Below are 25,899 nucleotides of genomic sequence, written 5' to 3' on the forward strand. Positions count from 1 at the left end.
AGGGAAGGCAATCAAAACGTGAAGGAGTCCAGGTGAGTCTCATTGGACGCAGATGCACGTAATGATGGTGACAGGTGTGCGTAATGAAGGGCAGCCTGGTGCTCTCGAGCCAGAGAGGGGAAGCGGGAGCGGGCGTGACAGGTATACTTATATGTAAATGGGGTGGAACAATTCCTTCTTTTGTACAATTTTATAAATTGTCCCACTTGTGATAAAGTGATAACTAAAACTTACCCTGTGGGTTACTGCAGCAAGGAGGACCAATGTTAACACCATCTTTCTCTGGACTCACATTTTCCTCTTTCCAGTGTAGAGCAGTGGTGATTTTAGAATGTAAATCTTCGTGGGGCAAAACAAAAGTGGGATGCATGCCAGCAAAGCAACTACACAACACAACACTAAACAATACATTAATTGCACTATAACAGTGACAAATGGTGCCCACAAAATGTTAGGGCCTACATAAAGCTGTCCCAACAGCAGTCCCAACATCTTACCACTGCTACACCTGGCTATCAGCAGAGCCTTATCTGGCAGCGAAACAGTTCATTCAGCCTAATTTACTGCTTTTTCAAAAAACATATCTGATATGGCTGACTTGCTTATACAAATGTGGTTTCTACAGACAATTGAGATGTACAAACTATGGCATAAGGGGATGACAAGCGGATAAGAGGCAATTCGTAATTTCGATTAAGACAATGAGTGAGCTAGGACGGACGTAGTCAATATAACTATTTGTTCAGCACTTTTGAAATGTACAGAGACAGAATTCAGAACTTGGGCCGTTGTTACAGTGTTCTCCCTGTACACCAAGTCAGAACCGTAGGAGAAATAAAGGGGGCATATAAGCAGACAATTAAAGCTCTTACGATATTTGATGATTACATTTCTCAAAAACAGGTTATAGGCTACATGTGCACCACCAAGTCAGAACAGTAGGTGAAATTAAGAGGTGAAAAAATACCAAATTATTTGGGTGAGACACATAGGCTACTAACAGCTTACTACACAAAATACACTTAGTATTCCTTTCTTAGCTACAGTATACATATCTCCCTGGTATATTACATCATTTATGCAGCAGTATACAGTACATTTTTGGACTCACCTTGTGGTGCTGTGCTCACTTGAACAGGAAGGTGGCGCGGCGGTCCTTTGTGGGCACATTTTGTCATCAAACTTTGTCATCAAAGTCTGCCATTCTCTGGATTTATGGTGCTTTCAAGGGAACTGGGAACTAGAAGAAAAAAAGGTCAAATCATGATGAAGTCAGTGATCTTCAGGTTGTAGCTCTAGAAAGAGGCCCAAGTCCCGGATTTACAATTCCGAGTTGGATGAAAGTTCGAAAGTCGTAGCTCGTTTTTCCCGAGTTCCCAGTTGTCTTGAACTCACTAAAGTCAGATTTTGCTGTTCCGAGTTAACAATTGTTTTGACCGCGGCACAAATCATACTTCATTGACAGCATGGCCAATGTTGAATGTTTATCATTTTAAATTAGGAAAAGAGACCCTTTATCTTAGACTTGGTACAACACAGCCACTCCACTGAAAGGCAGGCTAATGATTGCTTTGCAATGCTTGCAGTTAGCCATTGATTCCTTCCAAACCACTCATTGTTGAATTTGCGATTTCCAACTTGTTGTGAAAGGTTTATGTCCAATGGCCGATGAGCACTGTAAGGTCGCGTCAATTCGAATCTGGTATCAGAACAAAATAGTCAGCACATAGTAACTTCTGATTTCTTTATACTTTAATTAATGCAAACACTTGAATGGTAAATATGTGGTTCGTATATACGGGCTCCCTGTAACACCACACAGGGCAGACAGAGAACTGAGTGACACATCCTTTGCTTTTCATTAAATACTCTGACAGAGATAGTTCCCGCTCACTGCTGGCCTGTCAGAGGGAGGATGAGCGTGGTTTAAACTTACTCATCCTATCGTTGGCGTGCAGGCTGGTCCCAGCCTCTAGACGCATCTTTGTTGCCAAGCATAGTTGTCTACTAGCTTATCTTCGTGTGTGTACCCAAGAGTCAGACACCCAAAGACAGTGCCCGTTTTTATGCTACAGTTAGGACAGTTTCTGCTTTTGCGCTACAGCTATCTTCCATTCTACCAGCCCCTCCCGTACACCTGTCCTTGAGCGGCCCCACAACCAGGCATTGTGTGTGTGTCACGAGTCTACTCAGCCTACACTCCTACTAGCCAGCAATCCTCCAGTTAGTCATGTCTATTATATGTCGCTCAATCTATGTTAATACAATATAAACCTCTTATGTTTAGCATTAGTATTCATAAGTTATGCACCACAACTAATTTTATTATATAGGTTTAAATAGTTGTATTATATTGGTTATGCAAACAAATAGTTGGTTAAACCCTAACAGCACCGATACGTTATATCTATAATTTCCCTTCATTATTTCTCTTCATATGACAACGATTAAAAAGGATTTGCCGGTAGATTGTCAACTAGATTCATGATGATGACTGCTAGCTAAGATTTTGAAAGTATGATGTTGACATGATCAGTCCAGTCTGTCACACCCTGATCTGTTTTACCTGTCTTTGTGATTGTCTCCACCCACTTCCATGTGTCGCCCATCTTCCCCCTTATCCCCTCTGTATTTATAGCCGTATTCTCTATTTGTCTGTTGCCAGTTCGTCTTGTTTGTCAAGTCAACCAGCATTTTTGTGTCTCAGCTCCTGCTTTTCCCTGTCTTTTTCTCGCCCTCCTGGTTTTGACCCTTGCCTGTCCTGACTCTGAGCCCAACTACCTGAACACTCTGCCTGAGCCTGACTGCCGACCTGTACCTTTTCCCCACCTCTGGTTTACTGACCTCTGGCTTCCTTGACCTGTCTATTGCCTATCGCTGTTGGATTATTAAAACATTGTTAATTCGACATTGTCTGCATCTGGGGCTTACCTTCACACCTGATGCAATCAAAGCTGATTTACTCATGAAAACAAAAAAGAGACCATGTTTGTATGCGGCTTTATTAGCTCAATGATATATACAGTTGAAGTTAGAAGTTTACATACACCTTTGCCAAATACATTTAAACTCAGTTATTCACAATTCCTGACATTTAATCCTAGTCAAAATTCCCTGCCTTAGATCAGTTAGGATCACCACTTTATTTTAAGAATGTGAAATGGCAGAATAATAGTAGAGAGAATTATTTATTTCAGCTTTTATTTGTTTCATCACATTCCCAGTGGGTCAGAAGTTTACATACACTCAAATAGTATTTGGTAGCATTGCCTTTAAATTGTTTAACTTGGGTCAAACGTTTCGGGTAGCCTTCCACAAGCTTCCCACAATAAGTTGGGTGAATTTTGGCCCATTCCTTCTGACAGAGCTGGTGTAACTGAATCAGGTTTTTTGGCCTTCCTTGCTCGCACACACTTTTTCAGTTCTGCCCACAAATGTTCTATAGGATTGAGGTCAGGGCTTTGTGATGGCCACTCCAATACCTTGACTTTGTTGTCCTTAAGCCATTTTTCCACAACTTTGGAAGTATGCTTGGGGTCATTGTCCATTTGGAAGACCCATTTGCGACCAAGCTTTAACTTCCTGACTGATGTCTTGAGATGTTGCTTCAATATATCCACATAATTTTCCTGCCTCATGATGCCATCTATTTTGGGAAGTGCACCAGTCCCTCCTGCAGCAAAGCACCCCCACAATATGATGCTGCCACCCCCATGCTCACGGTTGGGATGGTGTTCTTCGGCTTGCAAGTCTCCAACTTTATCCTCCAAACATAACGATGGTCATTATGGCCAAACAGTTCTATTTTTGTTTCATCAGACCAGAGGACATTTCTCCAAAAAGTTGTTGTCAATGAGGGAGTGAGGGTAATGTATAACGTTTACATTATGTCAGGATATGTTATTGTTAGCCATCAGGGATCCTATGGTAGGGGTCCTCTGGGAGGAGAAGAGACACAGTCTGGTACCAGTCACCATGACAGCCGTGAGTTTGTCAAAATTTGGAGCTACTTCCCCTCTGACTCCCAACAAGGAGAGCAGACTTAGGGACAAGAGGGACAGTCACCATGCTGTGCCCCTGTGGAGAAAAACATCACAGATAAACATATATTACAATGTTACCTTACATTATGACTGTATAAGGTCACAATTATTCACTAGAATCAACTCAAATCAGGTTATGAAAACCACCCAAGTTCCTGAAACATTATAGTTCCTCTTTAGTGTAGTCTCCCCACATCTAGAACTTTACTTCCTGCTTCTTATTTCTAGTGAAATGTTGCTAAAATATTATGTTGCTGTACGGTTAATAATGCTACAGAATAATCATATACACTGCAAACATATTGTTAATTTGTCAGCAGATACTTTAGCAGTATATTTCCTTAAGTGCATACCTTGATTGCATGACCCATTAATATTGTTTCTTAAGTTGCCATTAGCCTATTTCATTTCCTTGTTTGAGATAGCTTTTGCTATGCTCGATACAGAGAACGTTGCGTTATTCCATTGTTTTGGAAATACCCATAAGAAATTGAATATCCAAATAATAATTTGTTCGATTTTCAATCTCACCTTCTGAACTTGTTTAACAGTCCGTTGAATGGTCTCACTCCCTCAGAGGTCTGTAGCCTCATAGTAAACACTTCCTCTTACTCTCTATTAGATACTGTACATAATCTCTCTCTCTCACATACATACTTTTTCTTGCAATCTAGAGCCATAATCTTTATGCTTAATTCTATATAAAAAGAAGATATATATGTAAAGAAAAGTTGATGAAATGAGGAGTAGGCTACAATGAGCAATCAATAGGTAGGCTGATGTTTAATCTGAATGGGGTTGGGGAGAAACCGCATCATGTGGCCTCAATTACGGTGCCTTCAGAATTGTTCACACCCTTTGACTTTTTCCAAATGTTGTTGTGTTACAGCCTACATTTAAAATGTATTAAATTTAGATTTTTGATCACTAGCCTACACACAATACCCCATAATGTAAAAGTGGAATTGCGTTCTATGAATTTTTTATAAATTAATACAACATTTAAATAAATATTCAACCCTTTGTTATGGCATGCCTAAATAAGTTCAGAGGTAAAAATGTCCTTAATAAGTCACATAAGTTGTTTGGACTCACTATGTGTGCAATAATAGTGTTTAACATTACTTTTGAATGACTACCTCATCTCTGTATCCCACACATACAATTATCTGTAAGGTCCCTCAGTTGAAGCAGGGAATTTCAAACACAGATTCAACCACAAACACCAGGGAGGTTTTCCAATGCATTGCAAAGAAGGGCACCAATTGGTAGATGGGTAAAAATGAAAAGAAGCAGACAATGAATATCCATTTGAGCATGGTGAATTTATTAATTACCCTTTGGATGGTGTATCCATAAACCCAGTCACTACAAAGATACAGGTGTCCTTCCTAACTCAGTTTCCATAGAGGAGGGAAACCACTCAGTGATTTCACCATGAGGCCAATGGTGACTTTAAAACAGTTACATAGTTTAATGGATGTGATAGGAGGAAACTGAGGATGAATCAACAACATTGTAGGTACTCCACAATACTAACCTAATTGACAGATTGAAAAGCCTGTACAGAATTCAAAAAATTCCAAAACATGGATCATGTTGGCAACAAGGCACTAAAGCAATACTGCAAAAAATGTAGCAAAGCAATTACAATTTTTTCCTGAACGCAAAGTGTTATGTTTGGGGCAAATCCAATACAACACATTACTAAGTACCACTCTCCATATTTTTAAGTGGTGGATGAATCATGTTATGGGTATGCTTGTAATCATTAAGGACTTGAGAGTTTTTCGGGATGAAAAAATAAATGGGATGGAGCTTAGCAAAGGCAAATCCAAAAGGAAAACCTGGTTCAGTCTGCTTTCCACCAGACACTGGGAGATGAATTCACCTTTCAGCAAGACAATAAGCTAAAACACAATGCCAAATCTACACTGGAGTTTCTTACCAAGAAGACAGTGAATATTCCTGAGGGGCCGAGTTACAGTTTAGACTTAAATCTACTTGAAAATCTATGGCAATACCTTAAAATTGTGATCTTGCAATGATCAACAACCAATTTGACAGAGCTTGAAGAATTCTTTAAAGAATAATGGGCAAATGTTGCAAAATCCAGGTGTGGAAAGCTCTTAGAGACTTACCCAGAAAGACTCACAGCTGTAATCGCTGCAGAAGGTGATTCTGCAAAGTATTGACTGGGGGGTGTGAACACTTACAGAAATATTTAATTTACTTATTTAATTTTCAATAAATGTGCAATAAAATTCTAAAAACATGTTTTCACTTTGTCATTAAGGGGTATTGTGTGTAGATGGGTGAGAGAAAACAAATATTTATAGAATTTTGAATTCAGGCTGTAACACAACAAAATGTGGAATAAGTCAAAAGGTATGAATACTTTCTGAAGGCATTGTAGCCTAGCCAAAATCCGACTAGACGATTATTACATTCGCTCTCTATTCGGAAGGCGGCTATGCCATGATCAAGAGATCGCGGAGCCGGCGACAGTTTTGGCTCAGAAAACGTACCTCAATCGAGAGATGAGATACGGCGGTGTACTCCTAATTATCCCAACTGTCAAATCGAGAAGATTGAAATACTGCTGGTTTTTAATGACTGGTATTTTCGTCAGCATTGGATTCTAGCGTTGGGGTGAGTAGCTACAGGAAGTGTTGTCGAATCCAATAGGCTACTCCAGTCAAGACAGGCACTGTTATATAGAATGATAATAAATAATATTGTTGCAGCTGCAAATTAGCTAGCTAGTCTTGGCCAGTGGCGGTTCTAGACCATTTCAACTGGGGGGGGGGCAAGCTGGGGCCAGTTGTACTGTTAGAGGGGCCAGTTACATTAGACGTTATTGTTGTCATATCGTTTTCTTCGCTGCATTGCAGGCATTAGCAGGCATTAGCAGGCAAAAGACCATGTTCCGCGTTGCCACTGTCTAATAACGGATGTAAAAAAAGAACGATAGCAAAAATGAGCTATGTAAAAATTATTTCATACTCCACATTTAGGGGGCCACAAGGGGGTCCACAGGGGCACTGCCCCCCCCCCCAACCTCTAGTGGTCTTGGCTGTAGCCGAGTTCCCTTGGCGTCTCTCTCTCCCTCCGTGCTCAGTTTAAAAACGTATGTTTTTTTTTTTAAAACACACATGTATTTCAAATATCCAGATATAAGAAATAAATGTATGATACTATTCGAATAATACAATTATTTCAAACTCCCATCCCTATTTTCCGCATAGTTTATCATATACCTCTTCACCTGTATAATTGTCATTTTAATCAATTATGCACATTTATTCTTTAAGAACTTTTATGCCTTAGGAGTTTAGTACAACTGCCACACTGGTATGAAGTAGAATAACCAAAAAATGTAAGCAATTTTAGTATTTTCTTTACTCTTTCCCTGGTCCAGTCAGTGTGCACCCTCTGCAAAATACTGCTGACAGATCTTTTTAGAAATAATTATGATAAACGTGAGCTTAAAAATGAAGCTTGGTAATTATTTTAATATCTGAAAAATAAAAAAAACAGGGCAAATCTGAAGGACGTCTTTGAGGCATGGTTCTTTTCAAACTCCGGAACTGTCACGTATACTCCTCTCCGGGCCTCATCAGACTCACCTGGACTCAATATGCTATATATGTCACTCCCTTCGGTACTTTCCCTAGGCCTTATTGTTTCTGTTCAGTTGTTTCATGTCTGTACACTACTCGTGGTTCTTGCTTTGTTCCTTGTGTTATTTATTATTAAAAGTCACTTCCTGAACTTGCTTCCCGACTCCCAGCGTATACGTTACAGAAACAATTTACAGTTCAGCATTTATGCTGACAGCATGAAGTAGGTGTAGCAGCCAGTTCCCCTGAAATGCAAATAGGTAGGTATCGACTAGGTGGTAATGTTTCAAGCATTATTTATGTCTCCTTAATGCTCATCGTCTGTGCAACATGAGACAGCGGATGGATTATAATAATTTACAATGTATGACATATCCTTCACTTTTAGTGGTGCTATCACACTGGCCAGCTAATTCAACTATTTGGGTGATGAACGGGTGTACACCGCAATAGTGTTGCAAATATAGAGTAATCTATTGCTCGGGTGTCGATTATTTATGTTGGACATACTATGGTTACACATATGGTTAACATATTATATCTGCAGCCTTGAAAGGCAGTCATCAACATGGCCGAACGAGAGGCTGCCAGCGATTTATAGAAATCGCTTTCTATGGCTACAAACCTTTTTTTCTATGGCTACAAATCGCTTTCTACGCGTGATAACTTTATCTACGCGTGAGAAGGCCTTTGGAAATGACCTGCATATCTGCAGTTATAAAAAAATTTCTAATGCAATATATCGATTTAGAAATACAAATCAAAAGGTGTTTGTTTGTGGATAGTGAATTGCATTTGTGGAAAGTGTTTTACATTTGTGGAAAGTGATTTACATTTGTGGATTGGTGATTTACATTTGTGAATACAGAAGAAAGTCATAATGGCTTTGGTTTAGTGAAGCCGAATGGTTTAGATACGACCAAAACTGATATTAGTTGCATTGATTTTATATACCTCAATCTAAAATCTAAAATTCAGGATCTGTCCGCAGGTAACAGTATGGTCGCGTTTATCAGAAATAATGGGAGACAAGCGTCAGTCGTGCGGATTCAAGAGGACCAAGATGGGAGAAGATTCACAGGGAAACGGAGTAGGTCTAATCTCCTTTCCAATCAATTTTTATAATATATTTTTCTGAGTTGCGGAATCCAATGTTTTATGTGCTTTAGAGATTGTGAACTGTAAGGAGATGATTCGGGCTCTGAGTTGCGGAAATTCTCATACGGTTTAACTGTCTGAAGAGGGCCGGGTTCTCTGCTTGGACAAAGCCAATAGTCCCAGGTGGGTTCCATTCCATAATGATACCTTTATATGTAGCTTACCCCAAAAAAATGTGAGCAATACCTTATAGTAATTCAGTGTCAGTTGATTTCGGTGGGTTTATTTACACCTAGTCTTTGTGTGGGAATGTTTGTATGTGTTCCACGTTAGGGGTGAGTGTCTGCACCATGGGGTTTTCGTTTTATTTCGGTAGTGTTACCGTTTTCGAGACTTTGTTTAGGAGTGGAGGTTTCTCCTCCGTGTGTGTAATTAGTTTCCCTGTGTGTGGCGACTTCGTTTTGTGCGTGTTTTTCCCTCATGTTGTTATTGAGTTCGGGACTACCATAATAAACGTTTTGTGCCACTGGAACTTCCTTGCTCTCCTGCTCCTGATTCCTGCACCCCCCCCCCCCCTACTGGGAGGCATTGTAATAAAAATAATAATAATAAAATTAACCCAATTTTCTGTAGACCGACATGCTCCAGCTCCTGTTGATTGCCTGAATCTGAAGAAGACTGTTTTGATTTCATGTGGAGGAGAACATACTGCCGTTCTGACAAAGGTTGTTTAACTGTCTGACATAATACTTTTCCCTATCATTTAAACTAAATGTTGTTTTGACCATACAATATGTCTACATTTTATGTGTATTTATTTATATGGGTGTCTCAATGTTGTAGTTTTTAGTTCCCTGGAAATTCTTATTGAATCATCCTCATTAACTAGAGGAAAACATTGTATGACAACTGTCTGTGTGGATTTTATTCTAGGGAGGTGTGGCGTTCACATTTGGCTTAGGCCGCTATGGACAGCTTGGACACAACTATCTCCAGGATGAACTACGACCTCGAATGTTAAAGGTGACCCAGATAGCCTGTGGAAGGGAGGCTACACTCATTAGACATAATCTGGAATTGACCAAAATATTGTGACAGTACAACAACAACAAAAAAGTCATTTATTACATAACATTACCTGGAGTGCATGCATTTTCAGAACAGATCAAACTTGAATAAACTTCAACTCAACAAAATACTTATTTCACTACTCAACTAAAATAACATGAAGTAAAACATGAAATAACATTAACTTGATCAGCGACTATTTTTTATCAACATTTCAGATCAGACCGACGACCAGAAGATCGAACACATTTTTGTCGGAGGGAACCATTCCTTGCATTGTGCGCTCTTGGTCAGGTATGGACACTATTTGGTTTGAAGCATTTAGTTAGCAAAACAGGACATGGTTTGTCCTTTGTACTTAACGTTGCTGTGATTTTTTTATTTTTTTTGCGTCACATTGTCATCTTCCCAGGAGACTGAAGGTCAATCTCAGGTCAAATGACTCAACAAGCTGAAGAAATCATTGACAAATGGATCTCAGAATGTGATTCAAAATAATGGAAAAAAGTACAGAAGTAAGTATGATATAAGTAACTAGCATTTACTGTTGTTTCCTTATTTTGTTCATGTTCAGTCACATACTGAACTGAAAGGTTGAAGCTGTTGTCCAGCACACACTACTTCCCTCCTTGTATGAGAAGCCCATTGGAGTGGAGGGCTTGAGGGTCTATCTGGTTCTCCCTGAGCTCCTGAATGTCCTTCACAAACAGCACAGAAGGACAGATCTCACCGAAGCCGTTGCTGCTGCTATCCTCAGACTGCACCCCGACAAGCTGCAGGTCCTCGGTAATATTGCCGTCCATTTAAAATGTTTAAAGTGTGTCACCCCAAATTCAACTAATCAACAATAACGTAGTCGTATATCTGTTTGTGCTGTAGCCAACTTCTATTGTCCTTGTTCATTCGCTGTCTGGAAGATTTAGACTAGGCTAAATTAACAAAACCAGAGATTATTTGAATCAAGCGTGGTAGTGCTGGGCTAAAACATAATGTGTACACTTTGAGGATGCCTCTGGAATGATTGTGAAGTAGAGCAAATTCTATGCTCCCACAAAATAATTTGAGAAAGGAAATAAAATAAAACAAGGTTATATACAGGGGGTGCCAGTACCGAGTCAATGTGCGGAGGCACAGGTTAGTTGAGGTAATTTGTACATATAGGTACGGGTGAAGTGACTATGCATAGTTAATAAACACTGAGTAGCAGCTGTGTAAAAACAAATGGAGGGGGGGGTCAATATAATTAGTCCAGGTGGCCATTTGATTAATTGTTCAGCAATCTTATGGCTCCTTAGCTTAGTGATGAGCTTTGTGGGCACTATGGTGTTGAACACTGAGCTGTAGTCAAGGAACAGTATTCTCACATAGGTGCTCCGTTTGTCCAGATGGGAAAGGGCAGTGTGGAGTGCGATTGCGATTCCATCATCTGTGTATCTGTTGGGGCAGAATGTGAATTGGAGTTAGTCTAGGGTGTCCGGGATGATGCTGTTGATGGCTACCGAAGTGAGTGCTACAGGGCGGTAATCATTTAGGCAGGTTACCTTTGCTTCCTTGGGCACAGGGACTACGGCAGTCTGGTGCTCTCATGCATGCTTCAGTGTTGCTTGCCTCGAAGCGAGCATAAAGGGCATTTTGCTCGTCTGGTAGGCTCGCGTCACTGGGCAACTCGCGTCTGGGTTTGTAGTCCGTAATAGTTTTTAAGCCCTGCCACATCCAACGAGCATCAGAGTCGGTGTAGTAGGATTCAGTCTTAATCCTGTATTGACGCTTTGCCTGTTTGATGGTTTGTCTGAGGGCGTAGCGGGATTTCTTAAAGCATATGGATTAGTGTCCCGCTCCTTGAAAGCCACAGCTCTAGCTCGATGCGGATGTTGCATGTAATCCATGGCTTCTGGTTGGGATATGTAGGTACGGTCACTGTGGGGATGACGTTATCGATTTACTTATTGATAAAGCCGATGACTGAGGTGGTATACTCCTCAATGCCATTGGATGAATCCCGGAACATATTCCAGTCTGTGGTAGCAAAACAGTCCTATGGCGTAGCATCCACATCATCTGATCACTTCCACATTGAACGAGTCACTGGTACTTCTTGCTTTAGTTTTTGCTTGTAAGCAGGAATCAGGTGGATATAACTATGGTCAGATTTTCCAAATGGAGGGCGAGCTTTGTATGCGTCTGTGTGTGGAGTAAAGGTGGCCTTATACAGCTCGTTGAGTGCGGTCTTAGTGCCAGCATCGGTTTGTGATGTAAATAGACGGCTACGAATAATAGAGATGAGAACTCTCTCGGTAGATAGCGGGGTCTACAGCTTATCAAAAGGTACTCTACCTCAGGCGAGCAATACCTCGAGACTTCACATTGCGCACCAGCTGTTATTGACAAGTAGACACACACCCCACCTCTTGTCTTACCAGACATAGCTTCTCTGTACTGCTGATACATGGAAAATCCCACCAGCTCTATATTATCAGTGTCGTCGTTCAGCCACGTCTTGGTGAAACATAAGATATTGCCGTTTTTAATGTTCCTTTGGTAGGATAATCTTGATCGTAGATCATCCATTTTGTTTTCCAATGATTGCACGCTGGCCAATAGAACGGATGGCAGTGGAGGTTTACTCACTCTCCTACAAATTCTCAGAAGGCAGCCTGACCTTTTTCTCCGTCTTTTCTTCACGCAAATGATGGGGATTTGGGCCCGTTTCCAAGAAAACAGTATATCCTTCGCATCGGACTCATTAAAGAAAAAATCTTTGTCCAGTTCGAGGTGAGTAATTACTGTTCTGATGTCCAGAAGTTATTTTTGGTCATAAGAGACGGTAGCAGCAACATTATGTACAAAATATGTAAGAAAATAAGTTACAAACAACGCAAAAAAAATGAACAAAATATCACAGTTGGTTAGGAACACGTAAAACGGCAGCCATCCCCTCCAGTGCCATTATCCCTCGGCCAATCTGTGTGTTATCATGTCCTGTATGTGACTGACTCAATGAAGCCCTCTGTCATGACCAAGCACATTGGGGTGTGGAAGAAGGCCCTGTCGGTGATTCTGAAAAGTAAACCTATTCAACGCACCTGTGGCCCTGGGGTCAAACACCTGCTCCAGGTCCTTGTCCATCTCCACAGAGAAGTGTCCATGCTTCTCTGCTCGTATTGTCAATCCATTTATAAAGCTGTTTTCCCATTTTGACCAGTCAATTTCCGGGACCAATCTGGTGCCAGGTTGGCAGTTATTTCAATGCAACCTATTTAGAACTGATGAGACCTAACTGAGACTTGATTAAATAAAGTTTTGCTGACTCACATGGGAAAAAAAATTGCTAATACTTGCTGATAATTTTGTATTTATGGTCAAAATGTATTTTACTTTTCTATATTTCAAAGGCAAACCAACAATCTGGATAGACCCAGAACGTTCCAGACAGTACCTTTTGTATGGAGGAGGTTCACTTCAATCGCATATTTCTAGAATGTAAAGCTTTGGTGTTTAAGTTCCAAAAATATATTTTGTCTCAGTCACTGATTGCTATTTGTTGTCAGTCTTGAGGTGTTTTGATGTTTGTGTTTTAGAAAGTGTCCTAGGCTGCATCTCAATAGAGGCTTTAGATTTCCTTTACCTGAAATTATCTGGAAAGAGAGAGTGAAGGAAACATTTTTGTTTTCCTACTAGAGAATCTTTCTCACCTGCTAAAGTTCATTATTTTCAGTGCAGATGAAAGTGTCCTAGGCTGCATTAGACAAAGAAGCTCCTTAATTGAGATGCATTGTACATTTTCTTTTACATCACTTTCAGGATGTATATAAGACACCTGTCATCTTTTGTCATTACCCTTTTTTTCTTTTTTTAAATGATTATTTTACCCCTTTTTTCTCCCCAATTTCGTGGTATCCAATTGGTAGTAGTTACAGTCTTGTCTCATCGCTGCAACTCCCGTACGGACTTGGGAGAGGCGAAGGTCGAGAGCCATGCGTCCTCCGAAACACAACCCAACCTAGCCACGCTGCTTCTTGACACAATGCACATCCAACCCGGAAGCCAGCCGCACCAATGTGTCGGAGGAAACACCGTACACCTGGCAACCTGGTCAGTGTGCACTGCACCCGGCCCGCCACAGGAGTCGCTAGTGCGCGATGAGACAAGGATATCCCTGCCGGCCAAACTCTCCCTAACCCGGACGACGCTGGGCCAACTGTGCATCACCCCATGGACCTCCCGGTCGGGGCCGGCTGCGACAGAGCCTGGGCTCGAACCCAGAATCTCTGGTGGCACAGCTAGACCACTGCAGCACCCGGTATGCCTCATTACCCTTTCTTGATGAATCTGCACAGCAAGATAAACGTTTTTAACATCAATGCCGCACTCAGAAACGTAATGAAACTTGCTTCTCAATGTATATTATTATAATATACAGCAGATACTATAAATCAGGGTGGCTAAACCGAGTCTGGGATGTTCATGTACAACGACACCAAGACGCTGGCCTGGTTCCCTGCAAAGGTGACGGCATGTTTAGGGAAATTATTTTAAATTATTTTATTTCTATATCAATAATCATTGTACTTTCAAATAGCTTCAAATGTGCTGTTAGTGAAACACTGTAATGTTATGTTCCTAGACAGGAACTACTACAGAATTACTACTGTATTACTACCCTACTACTGTATTCTAGAACCCACAGTACCTTCCCTTTACTGCATATCAAGCAGGTTATCAGGTTATCAACAGCATGTCCTATACTTTCCCTCATGGCATATTTCTTGTCTCTTGTCCAACCCATCCTCACTAACAGCCTAGAGTAGAGAAGCGTATTTCCTGTTTGGGGTTCTGTGTGGGATGGCCCTGTACAACAACAACATGGTGCACTTGCCCTTCCCCATGGCATTCTTTAAGAAGCTGGTGAACATCAAGCCCTCTTTAGAGGACCTGAGAGAGTTTAGCCCCATTGAAGCAGGGTAAGTTTATACCATAACATATTGTTATCCTTTAGTCAGTAATGTATTATATTACAGGCAGTTGTATTTATAAGGACACAAAGGACAGATTAAGAAATTGCCTCTCATGGGCATGGCACTTGCTCTGTGTGGATAAACAATGATTACTTATTTGGATAAATCGTTTTTTATTGATTAATGCATCATGATTTATTGATTGACGATTTATAATTGTCACATCTATTGTCACATTATTTTCAATGCTTTTGAAGGAGTTTGCAGTACATCTTGGATTATCCTGATGATGATGTCGAAAACATGGACATGACTTTCTCAGTATGTATTGCATTTAAACAGTTTGATCAATGAACAAATAATATGTAACATAATACAGACGTAGGATCTTAATTTGATCACTCTTTTGTTGTTGACAATTTCCTGCACAACAGGAAATGCAAACTTGTAGTGTATTCAAGGTTTTAAAGGTTTGGGGCGGCAGGTAGCCTAGTGGTTAGAGCGTTGGGCCAGTAACCAAAAGGTTGCTGGATTGAATCACCGAGCTGACAAGGTAAAAATCTGTCGTTCTGCACACATTTTTCCATTGCTACAGCTACCAGGGTTGGGGTCAATTCCATTTTGGCAAAATCATCTCAACCTGAAATGTAATTGTATGAATGGAAAAACCATCATTGAAAGTAAATAGGGCTTCTCATTCCTTGAATTGACACCAACTGGAATTGACACCAACCTATGCTAGCTACAACTCAATGGATATCTGACTCTGTCTGTCATTCTTTTGACAGGAAGGAGTTTGTTGACACCTATGTGAACTACATCTTCAACCAGTCAGTAGAGGTGGTGTTTGAAGAGTTCAGGAAAGGCTTCTTCAAGGTGTGTGACATGGACGTGGTGGAGTTCTACCAGCCAGAGGAACTGAGGGGAGTGATGGTGGGGAAGGAGAACGTTGACTGGGAAACGCTGAAACAGGTCAGAACCATGTGTTACTACATGACTGAAGCTCAGTCCCAACTCGGCCCCTAGCCAATTGTCTACATCTGAGAGCATTAGACAAGTAAGAACATATACGTTATGGTGAAAAGGTCACCTAGCCTATCAGAGGGCAAGATGGAGCCTAAAAAAAACAAGTGTCCTAGGGGTTGATTTTGGATTCATGTTGAACATGTTCTGTGTAACACGTTCTGCAACCTAGCTAAAATGTTGTTTTGATGCATTGATTTGACAAATGGTTTGAATCGTGTCAAGTGTCTATTGCTTCACCATATTAATTGGGGGCATTCCAACATCATCACATTCTGGGAGGTGTTTGAGGAACTGACAGAGGATCACAAGAAAGCTTTCCTGTGTAAGAATGGAACATTTTAATTCTAACAGATGAACAAATAAGTAGGCTACTGAGAATTAAGTTATATTCTGTCATTCACTGCCCTCCCCTCTTTTACCACCTGTGATCGTGTGCCCATCCTGGGTATGAACCAGACCAGGATGAGCGTCCAAACCCTTCTCAACTCCTCCCAAAAGCATTTCCCAGAGGCACTGATCTGTCACTCTCTGTTGCAGCTGCCCATATACCCTTTCAAAGAGTCACTACAGAGCAGGCGTATAGAAGCTGTTGGCCACAACAGAGGCTTCTGGAATGAATAATGGGTGTATAGTGTTGCTGCTGTATTTACACTCCTCTCCTGTGTTCATCTTTTCATTGTTCCATAGTTGGGTTTAAGATTTGGATTGTTTTAATGTAGGGTTGTATTTCAAATCCTAACTTCACATCTGTGCGGTACTATGTCATTTGTGTGTAATCATATTGCATTCACAAATCAAAAAGTACAGCATGGTTCATGCCTGCACATTTAAAAGAAATAACAACCAAGAAATACCAAAGTATTTGAAATAATTAAATTGTGCAAAAGAAGCAGATGAGGTTTCCAGTTGAACACAATAACTATTCATTTGCAAGACACCCAAAATGGTTCATTACAGAAATCTATGAAAACATAATATCCCAGTTAGGTGGCACACAATAAGGCACAGATAATTTGACACACATATTCCCAATCACAATTCCCCAATTCACAATATAGGGCAAGATTTAATGCAAGGCGCTCTATAGCACAGCGCACTATAAGAAACTTTTAAAGGTAATTTACACTTGAGCAGACATGCCAGCGTTTACCATGAATGTGATCTCTGTGAAAATGCTTTAGAAAGCCATAATGTCGGCTGCATAGATCACTGGCATTAAAAAAAAAACAGCAGTACTATGGACCTCCAGGTTCATGATTTGAGCACCACTGACCTCAACTTATATTTAGGGTACTCAAGTTCATAGCCCTTCTAAATGACTCATTTTCCTTAGTGAACTTGATTCAATTTCCAAACATAAATACTGTTCAAATGACACATACTTAATTCCCTTTGAATACAGATGCTTGTGTAAACAATCATGTAGGGTTTTAAGACACTGAATTGTCAAATAGAGGTAAGCGGTACAGCCACCCGTGATTCATTTACAAACATTACTTTTTGATTTAAAAAATGTCAGTGCAAATAGATCGCGTATAGTAAGTGCATTTTTCAGAGCTCATGAGATCCTCTTTATGCAACAGCGCCCTCTGGTGTTTGGTCAGACAACCGTGGCGAAGGACTAGGGTTTTGGCGAACTCCACAGTACAGGGCCCAGGGGTGCATGGGTCCCCTCCAGCTCCAGGACGGTCACGCTGTTGGGCGCGGGCGTGCTCAGGATGCTAGCGGGCACGTACTAGGTGATTTGTGGGCCGCGAGCAGGCCAGTAGCAGCCCAGGTTGAAACCGTTGATCCACACCTGACCCTAGTGATAAAAACAAATAGGATTCAGGATGTGTTCAGGATTCAGTAATGTCAGGGACCATGAACAAGTATGTTGCACCAGGGTATATGAAAATAACGTGGTTCAGTAAACCACGCTTATGTGATGAGTAACCTTGCCTGAGATCTGAAGAGGTGTGTCTAAGGCTAATGCCTAACACACCAGTATTGTCGACGCACAGATGACACAGGTCAGTCACATTATCTATAAGGTCATTTGCAGTGGACTAGTCAGTCACATAAGATAATTTGCAGTTGACTAGACAGTCATTATCTATAAGGTAATTTGCAGTGGACTAGTCAGTCACATTATCTATAAAGGTCACTTGTAGTTGTGGTGCCTGCTCAGGAACAACATTCAGTACAGCCATTCAACAACCAATTAAAATCTTCGTAAAGGTAAAACCCCACCTTTCTCCAGTCAAGAAACTGGATGTAGGTATCCTGGGCAGGTCCGGGATGACGAAAGTGCCCCCATAGAAGGAGGGGACGGAGAGTGTGGTGGGGGGCCAGCCTCCCTGGAGCCCATTTCCCAGAGAAGACCCTGGCTAACAGCCCTGTCGATGCTGAAGACGGCCCAGCCCGTGTGGATGTTGGTCCCCAATGTCAGGTTAGACACCAGGCCCGTGTGTGTGTGTGTGTGTTGGTGGGTGGGTGGATAGATGGGGAGAGAGAGCGAGGGGGAAGGAAGGGAGTCAAAAAATCATAGTCGTATGTGCGCATAGGACACTTAGGGTTGGTTTCCCAGACTCCAATTAAATAACATCTTGCCTTAAAGTCGTTGATGTCTTTCCCATAGTTGACTCAGCCCATGTTCTCCACCAGTATGTCCACCTGACCCCCAGCCTTCCCAGTCATGTTGATGGTCAGGGCCTAATCCCTCTCTAGGGTTCCTGCAGCTACCTGGTGACAGACCATATTGAATTGCAACATACATATTCTGTTTTGAAGAACCTGAAGACTTTTCTCTCTTCCTCTTTTGAGATAATAAATCAGTGCCTCGGTCTGACTTTGTATGAATGACAGTGGTCATCAACCCTGGTTCCAGAGACCTACATGGTGTGCAGATCTTGGTTCCAGTCCAGCACTACAACACAGATTTCCCTAACCATGGTCTAAATTGGGTGTTCTAGTGCTGAGCTGGGACAAGAACCTGTCCGAAATTGGACAATGATTTGTGACCAGTGACCATTGTTGACCACATGTTAACTTGCAGCAAACCAAATGAATTGCAGGGGAAGTTTCGATGACTAAGTCACCCCGTCGACTGATGCATATGCCCGGTCATGTACTCCATTCAGTGGTGAGGACAGAGGTCTGCAGTCCACAGGCAGCTTGGTCCGATAGAGGACGAACCCAAACGGATTTTGGAGAGAAAACAAATAAGACGGACTAAAGCCTCTCAGCCATTTTGGATCATAACAACCATAGCTGCTTCTACTTAGTGTAGAATAGGACAGACCGACATTGAGCTTGTACTTGGTTCATCTCAATGAAGGTCAACGGGTGGATGCTTTGACCGGAGAAGGATAGTATATCTAGAGCATCGACTACTGTGTGGAGCTGAGAATGCAAAAAGAAACACATTCTGTTGGAATCTCCTGGATTCTATTCTACACTGTGTACACTCCATGCTCAATCAACACAAGAGGAAAAAGAGAAAATATACATTTGCTTTTAGAGTAATATGACATGTCTATGATAAATGTTTTTTTTTTATAATAACACTTAACCAGCCCTTGCACTTGACCCCCTCCCCCCTATTTAAGGAAAATGTACTTTCTATGCCTGTGATATGCTTGTCCCTCCTAGCGGTCTTAAGATGAATGCACTAACTGTAAGTCGCTCTGGATAAGAGCATCTGCTAAATGACTAAAATGCTACATGTAAATATTGCAACACTTCTCCGCAATGTGTCAACAAAGTCAGGTAAAGTCATTTCTACCTGGCGCTGTGGCTTAGTTGGTTAAAGTGCCTGTCTAGGAAACAGGAGATCCCGAGTTTGAGTCTCACCAGTGCCTTTTTTAGCATTTCATTGTACTGTGTAAACTTCTCTTTAATCCGTGCATATGACAAAAACGTTTAAGTGTTAAGTCAAATGTTTAATGTCTGATGACTATCTACCTTCTTCATTGGCACAACTCCGTAGGCATATTTAGGTGTTGGAAGCACGGGTCCCTCCGGTATCGTCCGATACTGTTGGGGGAAAATACAGGTGGATATTACATCATTAGGTAATCGTTTGTAAAACTGACCGATTTACCTTTAATTACTACTAATTTCAAGCCTAGAAGAAGTCAGGGTACAAAAATGCTGACCATAGAAACATTGGCTATAAAAAAGTCACAAGAAAGCATCATCTAGTCAAAAATAGCATATGTATGACATGTTGTACAATATCTCTGTTACCAACCATTTTGATGACATCCTGGCAAAATATGTCAGTGAGGTCTCCTGCCTCAGTGAGCGGAGCATCATAGTCATAACTAGTAGGCTGGGGGGCATAGGCACCTGAGAGTATGAAGAGAAAAACATTTGATTGTATACAACGGGTGGGTCTAATCCTGAATGCTGATTGGTTAAAACCGCATTCCAGCCGGTGTCTATTCCACAAGTTACCACCAGCTAAATCTATGACGTTAAAATGCCTACTTACTCTGTTCCATCTGACTCGACTTCGTCTCGGGCCTAACAACACCCGTGCCAATATATCCTCCAAACACCGGCTTAATAGGTATTATCACTTAAATAAATTAATCTTCACATCATGGCCAAACCCAAATAAAGTGAAATAGATTGGGTTCTGCAATAAAGCAATAGAGAATATGGGATCATTGAACAATTTTACTCACCATTCCAGTATCCAAAATTGGTTCCTCCAATAAACATGTATCTGCAGAGAGAGGAAAGAAATTATCACCATTGACCTTTGCTGTGTATATTTTGACTTGCATCAGTTCCCCCTTGACACTGATCTAAGGTCAGTTTTGCAATTTCCCTATTATCAGTATGGTAGTGATTTTGTAAATATAATTTGATCCTAGAGTTGTGCCTCAGAAGCCTACCTGGGCCAAAGTCCACAGTGGCGTAGAGGCCCTGCAGAGAGCCACACTTGAGGTACCCGACCCTGGCCCCGTCTGGTGAACTGCACAACGTCGTTCCCCAGGTGGGTGTGGAACAGACTGGTCAGGTGACTCGGGTAGTTGTAGTCACAGGCAAAGTAGCTGCCGTACTCACTCTCCACTTGAGAGAGAGAGAGAAGGGGAGGAGGGAGATGGTCTCTTGTTAAGGTAATAGGAGGCAGTGTTTGACAAACAGCATTCTATTGAATTGTAGAGTTTGGGCACAATATGAAGTTATCCAAACTTTTGCTATTGATTCTCCAAATCATTTTTTATTAATCATTAAATATCAACATGGCTCACCTGAACAGTAATGACGGGTCCACTGTTCTGATAAAGGAACCCTTTAACATTGGCAGTAGTTTGCCCATCCACATGTCAACAGCCGCAATGTAATCTGAAACAAACGGATTTAGGTGTCATAAAAACCCAATTCTTATATTGTAATACTAATAGAATCCATTGCATTCTCATCTAACGGTCAATACACACCTGGGTCTGAGGAACGCAGGACCATGTCTTTCTTGTGGAGTAGCCAGACAGGCAAGCACCCCTAAAGATCAAGTCATGAAATGGGCAAATTATCACACAGTCCGTCAAGAAATACACGGCTGATGTAGAAGTGTCGTTACTACATTGTGACTTATCGTCTTCCGAAAACAACTAGGAATACAGGTACAATTTGCAAACACATTTACACATATCATTAACAGGTATATTTATCATAAAACAATTGTTTACAATCTCACCATATCCCTCTCTCCACAGATGTAGGGCCCAGGCCTCAGTACAGCCAGCAGACCAATGTCTTGGGCCAACTGCAGGAAGTGTTCTAGATCCCTGTCCCCCCACTGAAGTTGTACCGATACGGTTGGGCTCATGGAAATTCCAGGGGATGTACCTGGAATGTCAAATGTTATTGTTCAACCAAAATGGATAATGAAGTAGTATTTAAGTCCATACCACCAGATGGTAAATCATAGCTCTGTCTGAGGTTTAAGGCCCGATGAAGGAATTCTGTCTGGTTATCAACATTTGGACGTGATTTGATTAAATGGCTCTTTTAATTACTTTGATCAACGTCAATTCTATGTCCAAATTGGCCACTGAAATGATTAACTGAAAACTAGAAGGAACACTGAAGACACTAATCTAACTGGTTGGTATTCAGTGTATTTATGACATAGTGGCCAGTCTAAATTTGCCTGGCTACCCAGACTCCTTGCTAAATGCTACACCAAGCCTACGGACTTAAGTCTCTTCTACACAATGAGTCTGGATCGGAGTATACCTCCCGACCCTTCACCGAATGCGAACACATTCTGGGCCGTCTCATTGGTCCAGAAACCGATGGGTTATGCCAGAGCCAGAACACACATGGGTAAAGAGGCGGTTTAAAAAATCGTCATTGGCTTTGACACTCTTATTGGTTAGAGACGATCCAATCGCTGATGCCATTGTTTTTTTACAACTCACCACAAACGACTTCAATGATGGCAGTCTCAGAGTAAAGTATATAGCGAACGACGGAGCAGCAGAATAACTTAGTGTGAGTCGTCAGGCTAAGTTTACATACGCCTGAATGGCGTTCAGTCCGGCCATATACATCTTGACTAGCCTGTCTTTGCAGTAGGCCCTGGGGATCCTGTTGTAGTGGATGCTACCGGAGATGTAGTGGAACTCTTCGCCATCCTTACGGAAGTAGTCATTATTGTATTCCACACTGAAGGTCTGCGGCACTCCAAGCTGACAGAGATTTCAACACAGTAAGAGTCACATATAGTAGTTTTTAAATCTGGGGGAGCCATGGAGTCAGTGCTGTTTTTTTTATGGCTACATCAAACTGACTTTAGAGAGAGAGGGACATTTACGTCATTGCAGTCGTAACTGTTCTGTTACAGGTTCAGCTTTTTATGGTGAAGAGATGATTTATCAGCTGATGGCACAAGGTTGGCAACAACAACGGTGACTGCCAATCGTTGAGCTCTAGTCAAGTTCTGTTGTTGGGTGTATAAAATGAAAAGGCCTACATCTTGATAAATGAATAGAGAGCAAAAGAGGATATTCTAATGCACATTTACGTTATGAATTTATATGGCTTGCAGTAGATCAACCACAGACAGGGTAACCCACAGTTCAGGGGCTTTAAACGTTCTCACCACCATATATATAGTAGTGAGGGGAAGTCCAGTCCGGGGTAGTGGGAGAGAATGAAACTGTGCCGACATTCTGCTTTGTTTTCTATTGCCAAAACTAGATTATGTTTACGAACACTTTGCACTACATTTTATTTACTTGACGCTTTGCCAGAGCTGAAAAGGCCTACTTCTCGATTAAAATGAATACAGAGAGTGGGAAAGAGGTCATTCTAATGTACATTTAGGTTATTAATTTCTATAGCTTGCAGTAGATCAACTGTGATAGGTAATGCAAGCTAAGCAGAGTTTGAAATGTTGCTAGCTTGCTACTATACTTTGAAAGCAATCCATCCAGATATGTTAAATCAGTGCACTAGCGGGTAAATTGTTCAAGGAACCTGCGATTAGTTCAAGTAAACTAACTAATGTTTAGGCTAACCTAAACATCATTCAAATTAAGTGCATTCCAAAAGGAGGCTTCAATTCTGACGTTAGCTTGCTGTATGCGTCTTTTTTTTCTCAAACTAATTCAGACTAAGCTACTACGAAATTAACTATGTAAGTGTACTTGTAAAAAGGGAACACAATAGCACAACTCCAACCCGGCATGAGCAAGCCATGTTTGAATGTCGTGATGGACTGACAATGACTGAACGTCAACAAATGAGATGCGGAAGTTGACGAGGTCATGTGACGACGTGTTGTGGCAGTACCACCGCCTTACCGGTAGGCGGCAGTCTCATGGACTGCCCAAGGCACAAACTGTATGCTCGTACTTCCTGTCATCCCTTCTCCCTCGGTGGTAGTATCATAAACACACACGTGGGCTTCCGAACTCTGCTAAGGTTGTCGTTTCTAAAGGTCTGTAAATAACAACATATGTATTGATTAGTTGCGGTCACGCCATCATATCATTTTGACATGTCGACAAGTGAGAAAATAACACCAAACGTAGGACTGGATGCCGAAGAGGACGAGTTGCCTCCTCCCGTTGTGACTCGGACTCGTAGCGGGCGCAGAGTACGGACCCCAGCGGTGTATCTTGACTCTGAAGTACCGAAGACTCCAACACGCCGAACAAGGAAATCTGTCATTCAATAATTACCGAATGAGAATGCAGAGAACCAAACGGAACCCAAACCGGCGGTTGTAGTCGTGGAACCCGTTGCCGACGAGGCTCGTGCGAAAAAACTTCCAAGCAGGGAGTCCAAATCAAATGCATTGGCAACAGCTGAGGCATACCCAAAACCAGTCAAATCAGACAAACCTGTAGAGAAATCATTAGGTACATTTTATTCCAGCTGTGTCACATTGCACCGAGAAGGAAAACAAGGTTGGTCCCGTACCAATGGAGACGGTTCCGGACCGCTCAAATAAAACAGCCAAAAAGAGGACTCGTTCAGAGTCAAATGAGAAACTTCACCTGATACCTTTGGGGAAACCGAAATCCGGACGGGTATGGAAAGACCGCAACAAACAAAGGTCAGTAGTGGCATATAGGGGTAAGTTGCAATAGCCTACAATATATTAACAGCATGCATATGAAAACTATTACTAGTCAGCCCAGCCAACGCAAACACTGTGCCTATGGTGGTCATGAAATGTACCTTTTTATGCTTGTTTTTCAGGTTCTCGGCTCTTGTAAGAGACAAGCCCCTGTGCTCCTCCTGGGAGAAGAAGATGGCGGCCAAGCGAGAGAAGGAGCTGGTGAAGAAATATTCCCTGCAACTGAAGGAGGACAAAGCCAGGGAGAAAGAGGTCTGTATCACCTGTTCATATGAGTGCACTAACATCTTAAGAAGTAGTGATTAAACTGCGTTTAAAACAACTGGAAACTGCAATCTCCGACTTAAGTGCGTTCAAGACAACTGGGAACGTACTTTTGAGTTCCCAGTTCTTTAACACAGCATTAGTATATGGACCACACAGAGGTTGGCAGTGCAACTGATTGTTTAGGCATCCCCTCATTATGTAATTGTTTGGGTATCTTTCGTCCCATATAGGAAAAGAGGAAGCGGCATGAGGAGAACTTGAAAAGGCGAGCTGAGAATGAGAGGAAAGCCGAAGTTGTGCAAGTGGTAAGTCTCACACACAGCCCCACGTGATCCCAAATGATGGAGTCTTTGTTTCTCACTCTAACCTACGTGAGCCAGGCAGATCTCTATTGCTGACTTCAGGGGCTATGTGTGTCAATTGTCAGAGTAGAAGTGCTGTTCTATGATCAGGTTCCCCCATGTACATGTTATCATCATTTGTGACCTAAAAGGCAATAATGATCCTAAATCAGTCCTCTTACTCTGACGAGTGATACATATGGCCCCAGGCTAAGAGCTATTTTTTGTGACATTTCCATCCCAGATCCGGAACACAATGAAGATCAAGAGGATGAAGAAGAAACAGCTGAGGAAGATTGAGAAGAGGGACACACTCGCCATGCTGCAGAAATCACAGCCCAGGAACCCAAAAGCTGCACAGAAAGGTGGCAAAGGGAGTGTGCAAGTTGACTGATGGGACATTCAGAAGCACCCCCTAGGCACTTCATGTAGATATGAGAACCAGTCAGAAAAGGGGCTTGTTCCATCTGCTACACACAGACCTGGTGTTGCAGTTCCTCCGGGATAAAAAGGCGCTCAATCTTTCCATCAGGCTAGGTGGAATTTACCATATTGCTTAATCTATCCAATACTTTCGGATGTGCCTAGGGACGACATGGTGAGAACACTGAGAGGCTGCTGGAACTGGAGAGCATGAGCAGCAAACCAATTAACTATCTGTGGAGCATTGCAGATGCAAAAAGTGCCTCCTACCTCTATTTTGTGGAAATCCAAACATGAGCTGGAAGAATTCTTATCTTGAACTCTTCTCAACTTATGTTCACTGGAGTGTAATGCAATGTTCTATTAAACAAACCAAATTGTGCTACACATCCCAAACTTTTTTGTCATGGGCCATTAGATTATACTTTTTAGTGTGTTGCATTAGAGGAATAAAGTTATAAAGCAAGT

The 25,899-nt window shown here is 41.7% G+C and overlaps 1 protein-coding gene, 2 long non-coding RNA genes and 1 other non-coding gene across 4 annotated transcripts; 3 read left to right on the forward strand and 1 right to left on the reverse strand.

Annotated features, from left to right (window-relative positions):
• The first annotated feature begins 6,464 nt into the window (after positions 1–6,464).
• Positions 6,465–11,038, forward strand: LOC106609948 (uncharacterized). Its single transcript, XR_006770768.1, has 6 exons — positions 6,465–6,695; positions 8,658–8,756; positions 8,836–8,947; positions 9,398–9,489; positions 9,698–9,787; positions 10,051–11,038. It is a non-coding gene; the product is annotated as an uncharacterized lncRNA (long non-coding RNA).
• Positions 11,039–18,237: 7,199 nt separating this feature from the next.
• Positions 18,238–22,449, reverse strand: LOC106609947 (uncharacterized). Its single transcript, XR_006770769.1, has 9 exons — positions 22,233–22,449; positions 21,506–21,657; positions 21,249–21,309; positions 21,060–21,153; positions 20,700–20,877; positions 20,487–20,527; positions 20,048–20,145; positions 19,759–19,830; positions 18,238–18,537 (listed from the first exon to the last, which is right to left on the reverse strand). It is a non-coding gene; the product is annotated as an uncharacterized lncRNA (long non-coding RNA).
• trnap-agg (transfer RNA proline (anticodon AGG)) lies at positions 19,582–19,655 on the forward strand. Its single transcript has one exon. It is a non-coding gene; the product is annotated as a tRNA-Pro (tRNA).
• LOC106609946 (coiled-coil domain-containing protein 86) lies at positions 22,405–25,898 on the forward strand. Its single transcript, XM_014209012.2, has 5 exons — positions 22,405–22,522; positions 24,196–24,376; positions 24,523–24,652; positions 24,898–24,972; positions 25,253–25,898. Exons 2-5 carry the CDS (start codon positions 24,243–24,245, stop codon positions 25,400–25,402), a joined length of 489 nt encoding a protein of 162 aa, XP_014064487.1. The 5' UTR covers positions 22,405–22,522; positions 24,196–24,242; the 3' UTR covers positions 25,403–25,898.
• Position 25,899: the final 1 nt, after the last annotated feature.

The sequence above is a fragment of the Salmo salar genome, chromosome ssa08 (genome assembly GCF_905237065.1).
Source record: "Salmo salar chromosome ssa08, Ssal_v3.1, whole genome shotgun sequence".
Lineage (NCBI taxonomy): Eukaryota > Metazoa > Chordata > Actinopteri > Salmoniformes > Salmonidae > Salmo > Salmo salar.